General features: G+C 38.5%; 1 protein-coding gene across 3 annotated transcripts in view; it reads right to left on the bottom strand.

Moving 5' to 3' along the window:
• GTF2E1 (general transcription factor IIE subunit 1) overlaps positions 1 to 19,754 on the bottom strand; it is a 46,315-nt gene that overhangs the window by 5,124 nt on the left and 21,437 nt on the right. For all 3 annotated transcript variants that reach the window (XM_036349194.1, XM_036349196.1, XM_036349195.1), the window contains 2 exons: positions 14,712 to 14,913; positions 10,167 to 10,408 (listed from right to left, as the gene is read on the bottom strand). In XM_036349194.1, the coding sequence (XP_036205087.1) occupies positions 10,167 to 10,408; positions 14,712 to 14,913 (444 nt within the window). The remainder of the gene's footprint in view (positions 1 to 10,166; positions 10,409 to 14,711; positions 14,914 to 19,754) is intronic.

The raw sequence follows: 19,754 nt of genomic DNA, 5'->3' as shown, positions 1-19,754 counted from the left end.
GAGTTAGAACTTTCTGTAGAGTAATAAGGACATGATTGAAGTCTATGAAATTCTGAAAGATGTTAAAATGAAGTTTGAGGTAAATTAAGGGTAAGATAAATAAGACTCAATTCATACATGCACTGGATAAAGTCTATTTTATAGTCATAAAACTTAACAAAAACAAATTTAGACATGACAAATCTAGTACACTAATGACTTATTTAAGGTCCTTATGATTCAAATTCAATTATTCTAGGAATTATAAACATTGAATGTTAAGCTTATGAGTCTAATTGTATATAATATTGGTTAACAATAGTTTTATTCAGTTGTGTTTCTAAGTTCAAAGAAAATAAGATTTGGTTGCTTCAAGAATAGGCAAGAAGCCAAGTTGCGGAAAACAAGCCTATTAAATAGCTGACAGCCTAATTACTATATAATCTACAACAACTTGAATCAAAATAAACATCATAGCCAAGCTGATCAGGAGGAGGGAGAGTGAAGTATGGTTGCCAAAAACTAACTTTTTTTCTTCTGACTGGAATGAAGATACCAAAGAGAATCACACTAGAGATATCACCTGCTTTTATCATCACTACCTAATTCCACACTACTTTTACAATTCTTAGCATACACAGTAAAGAAATGCTAAATATAAAGGGAAAAAAGGTTAGGAGTAAGGCCAAAAAACAAGTGGTTTTCAATTACTGATAATTCTTTACTATTAAAGAATCATACTCAGATGCCATGTTAATAAGATACACAGAGGCATGCAGATTTGAATGCTGATGAAATCCAACCAGAGGTACACACTCCCTTTCATCTCTGCTTCCCACTTTCTGAGTAATCTTTGTCCAGTCTTAACCTTCTATTATCTATGTACTCCTAAATCATCATCCTCCAAAATCCAGTAACTTGAGACTAAAATTTACAAAGCAAAATCTTGCAGTTCTCCAACTTATGATTATTATGCAATTCTTTAGTGCTCACAGAGATTTCTAAAATATTCTAGTATGAAGTTGCACCAGTCTTCATGGATGTTGAATATCCTTAGACCTTCACTCAGGTGGTATCTTTCTATATATTTCATGTGGCACAAACTCCTTGGTGTTTATGAGACAAGAAAAAAAAGCTTGGACTAGTGTATAGTTATCGCTCCAAATTCAGAGAAATAATAATGCATATAAATTAGGACAACAGCCCTGGCCAGGAGGCTCAGTTGGTTGGAGTGTTGTCCTGTACACCAAAAGGTGACGGGTTCCACTCCTGGTCAGGGCATATATGTAGGTTGCAGGTTCAATCCCCAGTCAGGGTCCATACCGGAGGCAACCCATTGATGTTTCTTTCTCACATAGATGTTTTTTCCCTCTCCCTACCTCCCTCCCTCCCTCCCTCCCTCCTTCCCTCCTTCCCTCCCTCCATAAAAAATACCTTTGGGTGAGGATTAAAAAAGAATTAGGGCAACAAAAAAGAAGAGATGAATTTGGCCACCTTGAACAAAAGAGCACTTTTCCAAGAAATTAAGAGAAAGAGATGGTTCTTTCTTAAATCTACAAATGGAGATTAAGGAGCAGTTCATGACGCCAGTATAAGAAAATCCTGATCATACCTCTTCCCATGGACGCAACAAATCTACAGCTATACCCTATATAATAAAGCCTAATATGCTAAGCGTCCGATCGTTCCTTTGGCCGTTCGACCAGTCGCTATGACATGCACTGACCACCAGGAGGTAGATGCTCCAACCAGTAGGTTAGTTTGCTGCTGGGGTCCGGCTGATCAGGACTGGGTGAGATGGGCCGGACATGCCCTGGAGCCCTCCCACAGTCCCTCCCTGGCTGGCCAACCTCCCATGGTCCCTCCCTGGCCGGCCAGTCCCAATTGGCCCTGATCGAGACTGGGCAAGACAGCCTGATCGGCCCTGATCACCCCAATCTGGACTGGGCAAGATGGGAAGGACCTTCCCATGGTCCCTTCCCAGCCCCGATCATGCACCGGTGGGGTCCCTCGGTGGCCTGAGCCCTCTCACAATCCGGGACCCCTTGGGGGATGTCAGAGAGCCATTTCAGCTCAATCCCCGCAGGCCAGGCCAAGGGACCCCACTGGTGCATGAATCTGTGCACCGGGCCTCTAGTAGAGAATAATTTCTTCTGACAAAGATCTGAAAATTGGATGAACAAAGCCTCTACAATGAAAGATAAAAGAGCAGCCTCAAGATGGGCAAGAGGCAGAGACAAGGTCTTATGAAAAAAAAAAAAAGAAGAAGAAGAAGACAAAAACACCACACCCCAGCTGTAGGTATCCACACTTGAGAGCGATCCCGATCCTGTACAGAAGAGACAAACTCCCAAAACACCTGGCTTTGAAAACCAATGGGGAGTATGTCCAGGAAATGCATAGAACTGTAGAAAACAGAGGACCTGAACTTAAAGGACTTGTGTGCAAACTCACTTGCCCTGGGCACAGTGCAAAACCACCAGTTTGAAGAGTACCTAAACCATATATGAAGGAAACCTACTTACTTATCTTAAAGTATCTGCCACAGAGACAGAAAACTGTTGGAACTTGCCCTGGGAATGGAGACGATGGTGGGCACTATTTGGAACTCCCCTTTTAATCTGTTAACACAGGTGGGCATGCCTTGCTGAGAGCCCCACCTACCCTCAGCCTGAAGCTGATGCATGCTTTAGCCAGGCCAGGTGATAGCCCTGACCTGCACCATGGCAATTCAGAAGTAAGTACATACAGAGATTGAAAGTAAAGGGATGGTGAAAGATATTCCATGCAGGAAGTATATTACTATCTGTTGAGATTTGCTTCCAGGCATATCCTCCATTTGACTTAAATAAACTCTTATAAAATGTTTATTAAATAAAGAAATTTTTAAAAAAAGATATTCTATGGAAATAGAAAGGAAAAGAAGCTGAGGTAGCATACTCATTTCAGAAAAATAAACTTTAAAACAAAGACTATAATAAAAGACAAAGAAGAGGCCCTAGCCAGTTTGGCTCAGTGGATAGAGCATTGGCTTGTGGACCAAAGGTTCCTCAGTTCAATTCCAGGCCAGCGCATGTACCTCGGTTGCAGGCTTCTCCCCAGCCAGGGCCTTGGCCAGGGCACATGTAAGAGGCAACCAAATGGTATGTTTCTCTCACATTGATATTTCTCTCTCTGTCTTTCCCTCTCCCTTCCACTCTCTCTAAAAATCAATGGAAAAATATACTCGGGTGAGGATTGAAAAAAAAAAAAAGAAGAAGAAGAAGAAGAAGGGCACTATATAATGATAAAGAGGCCGTTCCAGCAAAAAGATATACCATTTATAAATGTATATGCACCCAGTACATGAGCAACAAAATATATGAAACAAATATTAAAAGACTAAAAGGGTGAAATTAACAGCAATCTATACTTATAAAAGGGTAATATGCTTATTAGACCAGATAGACGGGACTTCTGGACATCCTTCTGGACAAAGTCACGGCAGCTGTGAGGGCCAAGGAGGGCTGGCAGCCGTGGTGGCTGGCAGTGGCAGCAGCAGTGGGGTGACGGGGGTTGTGCCTTTCCCTGATTGCCTCCCGCAGAGGGAGGCCAGAGGCAGTAGCAGCGGCAGGGTGATGGGGGCAGTGCCTTCCCCTAATTGGCCTGGTAGTCTCCTGCAGAGGGATGCCAGACTGTGGCTTGTGAGAGGGGGCAGCAGGCCGGGCTGAGGGACCTCCGCCTGCCCCCCGCACGAATTTTCATGCACTGGGCCTCTAGTATAATAATAAAAAAGCGTAATATGCTAATTAGACCAGACGTCTTTCTGGATGATCTTCCTAATGAAGCTGGGGCTGTGAGGGATGCCTGGGTCCCAGGTGCCAGAGGGAAGCTGGTGCTGGCAGCTGGGGGAAAGAAGGCCTACTCTTGCATGAATTTCATGCATTGGGCCTCTAGTACAATAATAATAGGGGATTTTAACACCTCACTTACCTCAATGGATAAATCATCCAGATAGAAAATCAATAAGGAAACATTGACCTTAAACAACACATTAGATCAGATGGACTTAATAGATATATACAGAACACTCTATCTAAAAGTAGCAGAATATACGTTCTTCTTAAGTGCACTTGGAAAATTCTCCAGAACATCACATTAGGTCACAAAACAAGTTTTAATAAATTCAAGAAGATTGAAATCATATCAAGCATCTTCTCTATCCACAATGGTATAAAACTAGAAATCAATCACAAAAAGAAAATGAAGAAAGCACAAAAATGTGGAGATTAAACAATATGCTACCAAATAATCAATGGATTATCACACAAAAATCAAAGAATAAAAATACCTAGAGAGAAATGAAAACATAAATACAACACACCAAAATTTACAGAACGTAGCAAAAGCAGTTCTAAGAGGGAATTTCATAGCAAGAAGACCTACCTTAAGAAAGAAGAAAATCTCAAACAAACAATCTAACTTTACACTTTAAGGAACTAGAAAAATAAGAACAAACAAAGGTGAAAGTTAGCAGAAGTAAGGAAATAATAAATAAAGATCAGAGTGGAAATAATTAAATGAAGACTAAAAAGAAATTTTAAAAGATCAATGAAACCAAGAGCCGGTTCTTTGAAAAGATTAAAAAAATGACAAACTTTTAACTATATGAACCCAGAAAAAAACAGAGAAGACACAAATAAACAAAATCAGAAAGAAAAGTTACAACTAATACTACAGAAATACAAAGGGTCATAAGAGATTAGTATAAACAATTATATACCAACAAATTGAACAAACCAGAAGAAATGTCTATAAACACACATTCTTTCAAGGCTCAATCATGAATAGATTGATTACTAGTAAGGAGATTGGATCAGTACTCAAAAATTTCCCAACAAATAAAAGTCCAGGACAAAGATAGCTTCACTAGTGAATTCTATCAAACATCACAGAAGATTTGATACATGTTCTTTTTAAACTCTTTCAAAAAACTGGAGGGAAAAAAAATTGAAGAGGAGGGAACGCTTCCAAACTCATTTAATAACGTCAGCATTACCAATATTGAAACCAGACAAGGACACTACCACCACCACCACAAAAAATTATAGGCCAATATTCTTAATAAACATAGATGCAAAAATCTTCATCCAAATATTACCAAACTGATTCAACAATACATTTAAAGGATGGTACACCATGATCAAGTGGGACTTATTCCAGGGATGCCAGGATGGTTCAACATGTGCAAATCAATCAATGTGATAATCTACATAAACAAAATAAAGGATAAAAATCATCTCATCATCTCAATAAATACAGAAAAAGAAACTGACAAAATTCAACATCTATTTATGATAAAAACTCTCAAAAAGTGGGAACATACCTCAACATAACAAAGGCCATATACTAGTATAACAAACCTACAACTAACACCATACTCAACAGTGAAGATTGGAAAGCTTTTCATCTAAGATCAGAAACAAGACAAAGATGACCACACTCACCACTTTTATTCAACATATTATTGGAAATCCTAGCCACAGCAATTGGGTAAGAAAAATAAATTAAAGGCATCCAAATAAAAAAGGAAGAAGTAAAACTTTCACTATTTGCAGATAGCATGGTAATACAGTGTGGAGCAAAAGTAGATTTACAGTTGTGAGTATGTGAAACACAGAGTTTATCCTGTATTAATATTATTTATTAATTATTATTTTCTGTATGAACAACTGTAAACCTACTTTTGCCCCACACTATATAAAGAAAATCCTTAGATTCCACCAAACAAACAAACATTAGAACAAATAAACTCAGCAGAGATGCAGTATACAAAATCAATGTACAGAAATGGGTAGCATTTTTATACACTAATAATAAACTATCATAAAGAGAAATTAAGAAAATAGTCCCAGAGAAAAGTAATTCTGGGAAACCAAGATGGCGGCATAGATTGCTGCCTCGAACAACCACTTCAAAAAACAACTAAAAGACGGAACGGACATCATCCAGAACCACAGGAAGGCTAGCTGAGTGGAAATTCTACAACTAGGAGGAAAGAGAATATCATACCCAGACTCAGAGGAGGCGCAGTGCTGAAGTGAAATACTAAGGTGCGGAGTGCATGTGGAGCGGGCTGGAGGCGGAGGGCACGGTTGTTGTTTTCAATCGGGAGGGAGTTTCAGACTCTGAGCTCCAGATCCGGGCGAGTCTCTAGGGACCCAGACTCAAACGGGAGAAGCGGGACTGTCTGGCTTCGGTCGGAACTCGAAGGCAGCTTTCTCTCCTAGGTTTGCAGCGGTTGCTGGGACTCAGAGAGGCAGAGCCCCTAGGGACGGAACTGAGAGCAGCTGTAACTGCTTGCTCTGCCCGCCCTGTAGGTCCCCTGGGGACCCGCCCCGCCCAAGCCCTGCCCAGAGCCATTTGCCGGATAGCCTCAGGCAAAGGCTAGATTAGCACCGCCCTAGAGATCCAGCACAGAAGCTCTCCCACTGCAGACACAACGGACTCTCATAGCCAGTTAGCCTGGAGGTCAAATCACCCCCGGTATTGCCGACAACAATCAAGGCTTACCTCCAACAAGACTGCGCACAAAGACCACTAAGGGGTGCACCAAGAAAGCATAAAAAATGAGGAGACAAAGAAACAGGACAAAACTGTCAATGGAGGATATTGAGTTCAGAACCACACTTTTAAGGTCTCTCAAGAACTGTCTAGAAGCCGCCGATAAATGTAGTGAGATCCTCAAGAAATCTAATGAGACCCTCGATGTTATGATAAAAAACCAACTAGAAATTAAGCATACACGGACTGAAATAACGAATACTATACAGACTCCCAACAGCAGACTAGAGGAGCGCAAGAATCAAGGCAAAGATTTGAAATGCGAAGAAGCAAAAAACACCCAACCAGAAAAGCAAAATGAAAAAAGAATCCGAAAATACGAATATAGTGTAAGGAGCCTCTGGGACAGCTTCAAGCGTACCAACATCCGAATTATAGGGGTGCCAGAAGATGAGAGAGAGCAAGATATTGAAAACCTATTTGAGAAATAATGACAGAAAACTTCCCCTACCTGGTGAAAGAAATAGACTTACAAGGCCAGGAAGCACAGAGAACCCCAAACAAAAGGAATCCAAAGAGGACCACACCAAGACACATCATCATTAAAATGCCAAGAGCAAAAGACAAAGAGAGAATCTTAAAAACAGCAAGAGAAAGAAACTCAGTTACCTACAAGGGAATACCCATACGACTGTCAGCTGATTTCTCAACAGAAACTTTGCAGGCCAGAAGGGAATGGCAAGAAATATTCAAAGTGATGAATAGCAAGAACCTACAACCAAGATTACTTTATCCAGCAAAGCTATCATTCAGAACTGAAGGTCAGATAAAGAGCTTCACAGATAAGGAAAAGCTAAAGGAGTTCATCACCACCAAACCAGGATTATATGAAATGCTGGAAGGTATCCTTTAAGAAGAGGAAGAAGAAGAAAAAGGTAAAGATACAAATTATGAATAACAAACATGCATCTATCAACAAGTGAATCTAAGAATCAAGTGAATAAATAATCTGGTGATCATAATAGAATCAGGGACATAGAAAGAGAATGGACTGACTATTCTTGGGGGGGAAAGGGGTGTGGGAGATGTGGGGAGAGACTGGACAAAAATCGTGCACCTATGGATGAGGACAGTGGGTGGGGAGTGAGGGCGGAGGGTGGGGCAGGAACTGGGAGGAGGGGAGTTATGGGGGGAAAAAAGAGGAACAAATGTAATAATCTGAACAATAAAGATTTAATTAAAAAAGAAAAGAAAAGAAAAAAAACAGAAAACAACAACAACAACAACAAAAAGAAAATAGTCCCATTTACAACTGCATCAAAAAGAATAAAATATTTAGGAATAAATTTAGTCAAGGAGGTGAAAAATGTACACTGAAAACTATGACACTGATAAAATAAATGAAGAAGATATAAATAAATGATAAGACATTTGCTACTCATGGAATGGACAAATTAATATTGTTGAAATGTCCATACTATCCAAAGCAGTCTACATATTCAGTGCCATCTCTATCAAAATTCCAATGGCATTTTTCACTAAGGCAAATAACTCTAAAATTTGTATGGAATCATAAAAAATCCCAAGTAGCCAAAGCAATCTTGACAAAGAACTAAGCTGGAGGAATCAGTTATCTCTGTGATTTCAAACTATATTACAAAGCCATAGTAATCAAAACAATATAGTACTGGCATAAAAACAGACATAGATCAATTAAACAGAATCCAGAGCCCAGAAATAAACCCACACAGATATGGACAATTAATTTATGGAAAAGGAGCTAAGAACATATAATGAAGAAAAAAGTTTCTTCAAGCAATGGTGCTGGGAAAACTGGGCACCCACATGCAAAAAATGAAACTAGACCACTATCTTATACTATACACAAAAATTAACTCAAAATGAGTTAAAGATTTGAACATAAGACCTGAAACCATAAACTTTCTAGAAGAAAACATAGATGGTAAGCTCTATGACATCAACAATGTTTTCATGGACCGGACTCCAAATGCAATAGAAACAAAAGCAAAAACAAATGTAAACATCAAAGTAAAAAGCTTCTGCACAGTGGAGGAAATGATTATCATAATGAAAAGGCAACCTACTAAATGGGAGGAGATATTTGCAAATCATATATCTGACGAGATTAATATGCAAAATATACAAAGAATTCCTACAACTCAACAACAAAAGAACAAACAACCTGATTTCTAAAAATAGGCAGAGGAACTGAACAGACATTTTTCCAAAGACATACAGATGGCCAACAGGCAAATAAAAAATATGTTGTAGTTCACTAATGATTAGGGAAATGCAAATCCAAACCACAATGAGACATCACCTCACACCTGTTAGAATGGCTATTGTCAAAAAGACTAGAAGCAACAGGTGTTAGAAGGAATGTGGAGAAAAGAGAACCCTATATATCAAGCATGTCAAATTCACAGCCAGCAGGCCGCTGTATTCTGACATGCTTCCTGTATATTGTAGGTAAATTGGTTTAGCCACTATGAAAAACAGTATGGAGATTCCTCAAAAAATTAGGACTAGGACTACCATATATTAGCTATTCCACTCTGGGTATTTATCCAAAGAATACAAAAATATTAATTCAAAAAGACATATGCACCCCTATGTTCACTGCAGCGTTATTTATAATAGCCAAGAAAAGGAGACAATCTAACTGTTCATCAATGGATGAATGGATAAAGAGATGTGGTATAGCCCTAAACGGTTTGGCTCAGTGGATGGAGTGTCAGCCTGCGGACTTAAGGGTCCCAGGTTCAATTCCAGTCAAGGGCATGTACCTTGGTTGCAGGCACATACCCAGTAGTGAGTGTGCAGGAGGCAGCTGGTCAATGTTTCTCTCTCATTGATGTTTCTAACTCTCTATCCCTATCCCTTCCTCTCAGTAAAAAATAATAATAATAATAATAATAATAATAATAATAATAAAATATATTTTTTAAAAAAGAGAGATGTGGTATATATACATAATGGAATACTACTCAGTCATAAAAAAGAATGAAATCTTGCCATTTGCAACAACATGAATGGACCATGAGGGTATTATGCTAAGTAAGATGAGTCAGATGGAGAAAGACAAATAATGTATGATTTCATTCATATGAGAAATCTTAAAAAACAAAATAAAACAAAACAAAAACTCATAGATACAGAGATTGGTGGTTATCAGAGAGGAAGGAGGTTAGGGGGTGGGCAAAATGGGTAAAGGAGGTTCAATTGTATGGTGAAGAATGGTAACTAGACTTTGGTGATGATCACTTTGTAGTGCAGATATAGAATTATAATGTTGGGGGGAAAAAAAAATTAATGTTGTACACCTGAAGCATATGCTATATTCCAATTTTACCTCAATTAAAAATATAGATGATAGATAGGTAGATAGATAGACTTAAAAGCTGTCTATTTGTTTCTTCAACTAAGTTGAAGGAAAATGCAAGTATATTATTTGGTTTTATGCTTATTGCTCAATTTCTTACTTCCTGCTACAATGCAATTATTTTGGAACAGAGATATAGTGGATTACCAATAAAACCAAGATTTGCCCAGGCAATTTCGCACTAAGTCAAACTCATTTTCAACTGAACCCAAGACATACTCATTTCAATGACTTCTCTTACCTTCCTTCATCTCTTCAGGACCAAATGCTCCTTGGACAGTGCTCTCTCTCAACCAAATGGGTCTCTCTTTGGCAGATTTCCCCTCCAGTGAGGCTCGATGAAGATCTTCTTGGTCATCCATGTTAATGACAACATTCTGAGTATATAAGTCCTCATAGGAGGGACCTTTGGTAGCCCATGCTTCCCGGTGGTGCCCACTTGACAGGCCAGCAGCTCCAGCAGTAGTTGCTGCACGGTCTTTGCTGAATGAAAAGATTAGAGGACAGGAAGAAAAATATTCAAATCTTGGTGTTGGAAAAGGAGGGCAGGTGCCTGGGTGGTTACTGAAAAAATACTATCTAGCAATCATGTATATAAGCTTTAACAATGCTGAGAAACCTCGTTTATATCTCAGGGTGAAAACTGCCTCAGTTATAAGAACACATCATATTTACATTTAAGTTCTTCACACTCTAGGTTAATCTGGGGTATATGAATGATTGAGGTTTTATAGTTGAAGATGTTGCAATAAGTCTACTTAGGAAAGGGGAGAATGTTATGATGACATAATCTACTTAAAGACACTAGTCGGCAAAAATCTCTCCCAGGTACTAGTATGTCTTTCATCTATCTTTCTTCACTCTGACTGACTCTTTTGGCCCCATGTTTTTCCTTTACTTCTCTTCCATTTTTCTCTAAATGTTCCCATGGAACCTGGACTGTTGTTTTGTGTGGAGTCCTGTCTCAATTTGAGCCTAAACAATACTTCTTCACTTGTCTTTATGTCTTCTAACACTTCTCTCTCTTACAAACCATTCACTATTTTTCCTTCTCTTGGATCCTACTTTATTTCTCTCCCTCAGAACACTGTGCTTCTGGCCATACTATGGAGGAATCTTGGGCTATCCCATCCTTCCTGTTCTCCTTCTGGGTACCTAAAGGCCCACTGCCACTGAGAGATCAACCAAAAGACTTGTATGTATGCATATAAGCATAACCAATGGACAGAGACAGCAGGAGGGTGAGGGCATGTATGGGAGTGAGGTGAGGATGGGGGGAATGGGGGGATTTGTTAACATACATAATACCTTAATCAATAAAAAAAAAAAGCACTCTCTCCAGTTGTGCAATCCAAGCTGACCCAGTCATTTAATCTATTTCTGCCAGCTATTACCTCTAGCTATACCTAGAGCTGCTTAAAAACTATTCTTTCCCCTAGTCTTTGTACCAGTTATTTGCTGTTGCCCTCTGAGTCTAGGCCAGCCGTGGGCAAACTACAGCCCGTGTGAAATGAATAAAACTAAAAAAAAAAAAAAGACCGTACCCTTTTATGTAATGATGTTTACTTTGAATTTATATTAGTTCACACAAACACTCCATCCATGCTTTTGTTCCGGCCCTCCGGTCCAGTTTAAGAACCCATTGTGGCCCTCGAGTCAAAAAGTTTGCCCACCCCTGGTCTAGGCTTAGTAGGTGTCTCTCTGTACCCAACCCATCTATTTGTCTTGCTACATTTTAAAGTCTTATGCTACACTGCAAATAACTGGTTTCTTTCTCTTTTCTTTCTGCATTCATCATGGTACTTTTTGAACTATTTACTATGTTTGTCTCAATTTAATCCTTATCTGGCCCTAGTCATTCTCTTACCATCTTCTACCTATTCCGATGTCTTCGAAAAGGCTGTGTTACTGCATTCACTATAATCTGACTCTGCTTACTCTGGTGTAAATTGGCTCTTTGAATTTTAGTCTCCCTCAATCATTCACTTTTCTTTCTCTTCGCTTCTCCCTTGGCCTGATCTGTGTTTATATGTTTACATACTTACTCTATATCCTTAGTCTCTCTTCTCTCACCCAGAATATCTCTTCTATCTTCAGCCAACATCCTTACCTTGTTGTGTTGAGCCTGCTCTATATGCCTGTCTACCCCCAAGTGTATCTCCCTGAGCTAGCCATGTGCCTTTTGTCTCTCTCCATACATTAAATGTTTCTCTAGCTCTGACCTGGCCAACTACACCTCTGTCCTTTTCTGTGCCTTCTTCATCCAGACTCTTATTTTATTTTATTTTTTATATTTTTATTGATTTCAGAGAGGAAAGGAGAGAGAGAGAGAGAGACAGAAACATCAATGATGAGAGGGAGTCATTGATCGGCTGCCTCCTGCATACCCCCTACTGGGGATTGAGCCCGCAACCTAGGCATAATGCCTTTGACTGAAATCGAACCCGGGACCATTCAGTCCGCAGGCCGACACTCTATCCCCTGAGCCAAACCAGCCAGGGCAGATTCTTAAATGGTTTACTCACTTTCCCTGAAGCTACTATTTCTCTCTGTATAAACGTGAACACATAGCTTTCATCCAAGCTCTATCTTTAGCTTTAACTCTGAAGGTCAACAAGTATTTAGTACTCTGAGTAGAGAAGAACAAGAAAAGTGGAGGAAAAGAGCAGAACAATTAAAATAAATAAATGTTACCATGAGGATACTTTTGTAAGTCTCTTGTTTTCAGTACTCTATTATAGAAAATCAAGATTGGTTTAATTCCAGTTTGAAGCAGAAGAGATCTGACCACAAGTCAAACAAATGTTAAAATTTGGAAGAATATTTTTAAAATGATATTTTTAACCATGGAGAGTTGACTACACAGATTTTATTTCTACTTTCACCACAGATACAGGCCAATCTAAATTATCAGCAAATGTGACACTAAAAATCTAGATGAGAGACACATAGGTTCACTCCTTCTGCTTATTTAAATTTCCTCTATGGAGAGAATACACACATTTTACTTAAAGATGACAAAATGGACAATTCAGTTTTAAATCTTTTTACATTATTTAAGACATTTTAGAACTTTTAAAAGATATAACTCTTGCTCAGGAGTGTGGGAGGAATATTATTTCAAACTAAAATTTTAAAGATCTTTAAGGTGAGTGTTAAATAAGAGATGGTGGAAAGGGAGAGGCTATGAGCAAGGAATTCCATTTAATGAAAAGCTGGAACTGTCCATCAGCTCTCGGGTTAAGTCTACTAATTCTGCAGAGGCAGCTTCTGGCTCCTGATCTGGGGATAAGCTAGAATTTAATTGGTTACAGATCAGGAACCAAACTAACAATCATGCCACTTATTTTCTTTTTAGATCATCAGTGAACCACTGTCATCTCTGAACTCCCTTTCCACTCTACTGTGGCTTCTTTTCTTGTATTTGGGGTAGGATGGCTATTGCAGATCTGTTATGCTCGGAAACAAATCCTTTAGTATAGATAGGCTAAATCAATACCCCTTCCAGGATGTTATAACCAGGCAGTGGAGCTTGTCAAATGCTTAGTAAGGCCATCTCAGCCGGGTTAACACCTTGTAACCTCGCTCAATGGTCTTTCTCTTGAACTTAGTTCTGGCTGGCAGCTCCAGGTACCCCATTCTATCTCTTTTGCCTGCCTCTATTTCCCTTTATTTCCTAGTGACCAAGCTGTTGGATAGGTTCTTTCTTGATCAGTTTACTTGCTTTATTTCCTGATTTTTCTTCATCCCTGGAGTCATCACCATTCCTAATAAGAAGCTAGGTTATTTGATACAGTGAGTTGCTAGGGCCTCTGGCGTCACCACCACTCAGACTTGTCACTGGCATGAAGCAACGGATATCTAAATAAAGATCTGGAATGGGAAGTGGACAGTGGTAAGTGGGGAGCATGAGAGGTAGGATGCCATTGGTGATGGTGAATGAATACTATTGTACCTAGGGAACATCTAAACAGGAAAATAACTATCGTTAGAAGAAGCACAAGAATAATTCATAGATAGTATTATATTGTGTTCTTAAAACTGTAGTTACAATTTGGACTAATGTGTCCTATGAAAGGGTATACAGTAAACGCTAAGCTCTTAGCTTTTACCTTTTAGTTTAACACTAGGAGGAAAAAGAAAAGAGGTAGCGTAGGAGAACACTCGCTGACCCCAATTCCCTTTTACTAGCATGCTTTTCAAAGAATATAAGCCACTTTTTATGGCATGGCAAAACTAAGGCTGAATCTGCAATTCAATTGGGACTCTCAAAAGAATAAGAAGCCATAGTAAGAAGTACTAACTCACAGGAAACACATATTTTACTTCACTTTCAAGGAAGTTGCACTGAAAACTGAGGCAGTCAAGAAAGGTGTGGTTAATGTGCTTCAAAAACAAAAAAGTGAATGCTGTATTCCTTAAAGAACTTCAGCCTTCAGAACTTGGCTAGGAAAATTCAAATATCCCCAAGAGGCACTACCAATTTAGGATTAGCTGACAATTGCCTGAGTTGCAGCAGGCCTAATAAGCAGAGTGAGTAGTTGAAGTCAAACTTGACTATTTAAAGATTTTTGCCTAACGCCCACACTTTTCTGTATTCACTACAAACAAACTTCATCACAGGCACAAGTTAATAAGACAAGTGCGACAGAGCTTGGAATCTATGAAACACCAGTCTTTAGTCTCCTAGTAAATTAGTTACCCACTCTTTCTCTTCAAAGTACAGGTAGTTAAAACAAGAGCAAGCTTAAAGTGTTATTGGTAAGAGCACAGGGACTATACTCACCTCTGTTTCAGGGCTGGTATTTCTGTGGGTTCTGGCTCAAGTATTTCATAGGCCAAGTTCACATCCTCTGTTTCCCGAAGCAAAGCATAAATGGGCTCAATTTGTTCATTAAACCTTGCCAAAAGTGTGCGTGCATCTTTTTTGGGCATTGCTGATTCATCTTCTTCTACCTCTGTATTGCAAAAAGTGCAGCGGAAAGTTCCTACAGAGAAAACAAAAGTCTCAGGTCAGGGAAGAGAAATTCTCAAGACTAGCCTTTCGCAAACTGTTTATATCTCCACTTCTCCTCTAATGTGTTATTATTAAAACTTTTAAATAAAAAACAAAAACAAACAAAAAACTTTTAAACATACAGAAAAGTTGAGTTTTTTTTAAAATGAATATCCACGTGCTCACAATCGAGATTCTTTTCATCTCTCATTTTGATGTATTTCAAATTAATTTCTAACCCCTAATTGCAGCATAGCAAACAGATTTTAATCATATTTCTAACAAACTTATACTTAACTTAAAACCAAATTTTTAGTTTACCAGTGAAGCCTGTACCTTTTCCCAAAAGCCTTCTTTTCACACATTACATATTTGGGCCTACATTATGGAGAAAGCCAAATAAACACCTGAAACCAAGTCTCTAGTCATCTTGTACACTGTCACACAGCTATTTCTTCAAACTTGTTAACCATTTATACCTAAACAAATTTAACCAATCATTTCCAAAATTAAAGTTCAAGAACCCTTTATTGTTCTTATTTCTATATCCCTCACATTCAACTTGTACCTAAATTGCCCTAATTCCCTAGAAATATCTTAAGATTTTTCACTTCTATTGTAGTTTCACTAATCAAAACCACCATTAGTTAGTTCGAAACAGTTTCCTAAATCTGGTCAATGGACCTCTAGGTTCTCCTCCATTTCCACGTTTTCTATGCCACCATTCTTGCCATCTCATTGCCCTGATCTAAAGTCTGTCTGGCAGCTGAATTTCTAAAGTCCACAGTATGAAATCTAAATTTCTCATCCTAACATTCACGATCCTGTATAATCTGGCGCAAAACATCACAACCCAACCATAGTCCTTTACCTGTCAAGTAAATTCAAATACTTGAAAAACAACATACTCGACATTAATATTTATTATATTTTATAGTACTTTCTGTTTCTAAAATGCTTCCATGTATACTTTTTAATCCTTATATCAATCCTACAAAGTTATGTCAGAACTGAGGCTCTGAGTTTTGTGATTTGTCCAAAGTCACACAGCCAGTAAAAGAAAAGTATATAAGAAAGCAGTAAACAGTGTAATCAAGTTGTATTAATTATCATTACATTTTAACTACCTTCATTTAATATGCTTGAACTGCTGCCTTAACTTAAGTATCTAGAAGAAAAGCCAAAATATAACTATTGCTGCCTTTCTAACACCCATAATGCAGTTCCATATTAAACTGAAATGTACGTTAACCCAGAACAAGAGCTATATACTGTATATATAGCATAACTGCTTAGTTGCATTTGAGATTTTCTAGTCATAGTCATTGTGTAATGCAACTACTTCTCATAGTTCCCAGTATCATTTTCTGATAAATGAATTACTATATATTTAATGTAAAAATTCTTATACTAAGTAGAATAAACTTTTGACTTCTTTTTTTCATTAAAAAAAAGAAAGAAAAAGTACATAACAGCAACTGTTAAATACTGAGTGCTTACCAAGTATTGCCGACCCTCTGAGGCTGGTATAATTATTGCACATTTAAATTTGTAAAATACAGTTATTCTAAGGGGTTAAGTAGCTTGCTCAAGGTTATATAACTAATAATTGTGAGGAAGGGGCCAGGATTAAAACCCAAACTATTTTGCTGAAACTCACACTCTTAAACATTACAGTCCATACGACTAGCCTCAATTGGATCTCCAGTTTGGCTCTTATTCCCAACATCAGAGATATGCATCCTTCATTTCTATCCCAATATATCAGAGTATGGATCAAGAGACCATACAAGTACTTAGTGCCTGACACATTTTAAGTATGCAAACATTTAGCTTTACAAAGTTCCATATGTGATTGATACACATCCCTACCCTTTACTCCCTCCTTCCCTGGTAAGGAATAAACAAACTAGGCATCTCTGTCTCAACACAACACTGGAGCTTACTGATATATTTCAAGTAGAAAAGCTTTTTTACTGCTTCTCACATATAAGCACTCAATACCATATAAATTCTTTGTTCATATATCCTGTCCAAAACATTCTTCATCCATCTTGCTGCTGGCCAAATGGTACCTAATCTTTTACACCTATCCCAAGTAAGTGAGAGAGAAAAGCAACCTCTCACAGCTAGGAGATGGCCTAGCACAGTTAGGCTCTGATGTATTTCTACCAAACAGAATCTCACAGATCACCAATATCAGATAAGGAAGGTCCACTATGACCATGATGCAAAGCCAAGTCTGTTTGAGTAAGAGTACAGACAAAAGCAAGGTCTCTGTCCAACCATACAAACACACACAAAAATATCAGCTAACTGGGACTACTGCTTCTTTACCAGTTACAGTTTTAACCTGACCCTGTTCTTCTCACCTTCTAGATAAAGCTTATTAAGATACTCAATCATAGCCCAGCCAGTGTGGCTCAGTAGTTGAGTGCCAATCTATGAAAACAGGTGGTCTCAGTTCCATTCCTGGTCAGGACATGCCTGGGTTGCGTGCTCGATCCCCAGTAGGGGGCGTGCAGGAAGCAGCTGATCAATGATTCTCATCACTGATGTTTCTATCTTTCTCCCTCTTCCTTCCTCTCTTTGAAATCAATTAAAACATATCTTTTTTTTAAAAAAGATACCCAATTATAGAACCATTCCTACTACTTGACAATACCCAATCCAGAGCAAACCCAAACCACTTCCTTGAATCCTCCCCAAAATTACCTAACAAAAGCCCCAATTCTCCATCCAGCACGTTCTTACTGTGACACTCCATAGTTCCCTCATCACATGTGACTTCCCATGTTGCAGAAAGCATCAATTTACCCAACTTTATTTACCTATGAGGTGTGTTACTGATGGTGTTTGACTAGTGGGCATCAATATAAAAATCCTAGCTTAATCAACTGGACAAGCATCCTATTTACCAAAATAAATACAGGAAGAATAAGTTCTTTTTTCTTTGTGGTGAAGATATAAAGTTACTTTAAATATCTGAATCTTCTTTACCCATTGGTCATCAAAATGGATGAGTTAGAAGCCAACTTATTACAACTGCTCAAAGCTCAAAATTGAAATGTAGATTAGAAATTCTAATATGAGAATCAACAACATATAGGTAGTAACTGAAATCATAAAGTAGATGAGAATTTCAAAAGAGATTAAGGAGAGTGAGAAGCATAGGTAGTCAAAGAAAGAAGAATCCTTAAGACAAAAATGGTACAACCAGAGGGATAGGATGGTATTTCAAGGGAGAAATGGTTTGGTGTTAATTTCTCAAGGTAAAAAAGAATGGAAAACTAGCTTCTATATTTAGTAACAAAGGGTATTAGTGACCTTGGCTAGAGAGGTTTTAGTTGGTATGCTATCTTATTTTCTAACTATTCCAGGTTACCTCAGCTTCTTTTCTTCACAAAAATAGAATAGAACCCATGTGGGAGTTAAAAAATAAATCATATAAAATAAGGTCTAAATCCATTTTCAAATACCTGCTGAATTAAAAAGAAAAAATGCTGATGTGGGACTTACATTAAATGTTGAAAGATGGGCACTTACAAAGACTGTCAATGAAAACTAGAGAATACTGCAAAAAAGTTATGTAATTCAGTTTTCAAACTCTTAAAGAAACCCTATTCCACAAGTGAAGAAGTAACTAATATCTATACATATAAAAGCCTAAGCAACCATCTAATCATTTGACTGGTAGCTATGACATGCACTGACCACCAGGGGGTAGACACTTAATGCACAGGCATGGAAACATGGAACAGACTGATGAATCTCAGAGGGAAGAGGGATGGGGGGAGGGCAGGAAGAGATTAACCAAATATCTTGTATGCATACTAGAGGCCTGGTGCATGAAGTTGTGCACAGATGGGGTCCCTCAGCCTACCCTGCGGGGATCACATCGAAACAGGCCCGGTGCACGGATTCGTACACCGGTGAGGTCCCTTGGCCTGGCCTATGGAGATCGGGCCGAAAGCAGTCCGACATCCCGAGGGATGTCGGATTGCAAGAGGGCACAAGCCAGGCTGAGGGACCCCTAGTGTAAGTATAAAACCAAGTGCTCCAACTGAAGCACAGAAAGACAACTAAGACAAAGGGCAACACTATAATCCTCTCAACCTATGTCTTCAAAGCATTACAAACTGGCTCCTCAAAGTCTTGCACCAGGCACACTTTGCTACAGAGCCTTTGTACTTGCTGTTTCCTCTGCCCAGAATGCTTTTCCTCCAGATAGGTGAGTGGCAAGTCTCCCTACTTAGTTCAGTTCTTTACTCAAAAGTAACATCAGTGAGGCCTTCCCTACCAACATTACCTAAAATTTCAATACTGTCCTGTCCTCCTCTTTTCCTTAACATTTATCACTATCAAACATGTTGTTTTATTATTTATTCAATTATTTATCATTAAAAGTATCATGCTATACCAACATTTTTAAAAAGCCCTTCCAAATACCCCATTTCTCTTTTGAAGGCAAGATACATTAAAACTTCAGCTTTAAATAAACAAATAAACGCGCTAGTCAGTGTTGCTCATCCACATAAAATAGCAATGCTTTTATTTTGGGAAAAGAAAGAGATCACTGTTAACATCATCATTTGATAGAAGGGCAATCTCAGAATAACAGTCCTTTAACTTGAAAAATTTGGTTTGTGGGGAAAAAAATAGAGGGGGGAAAGAGAACATAGTATATAGTCATAAGGGACCTGAATTCTAGCCTCACCCAGGTAACTTTCCAGATCTGGGTTTAATTTAGATGAAGATTTACCAAGAGTTACTTGTAGAAGGGCTCATTTTCAGTTCTAAAAAGAGTGGCTTACATATTACTGTGAAAAATCT

This window comes from Myotis myotis, unplaced genomic scaffold (genome assembly GCF_014108235.1).
Source record: "Myotis myotis isolate mMyoMyo1 unplaced genomic scaffold, mMyoMyo1.p scaffold_m19_p_2, whole genome shotgun sequence".
Classification (NCBI taxonomy): Eukaryota; Metazoa; Chordata; class Mammalia; order Chiroptera; family Vespertilionidae; genus Myotis; species Myotis myotis.
The sequence above is the reverse complement of the archived record's forward strand: the minus strand, read 5'-3'. Positions and strand labels throughout refer to the sequence as shown.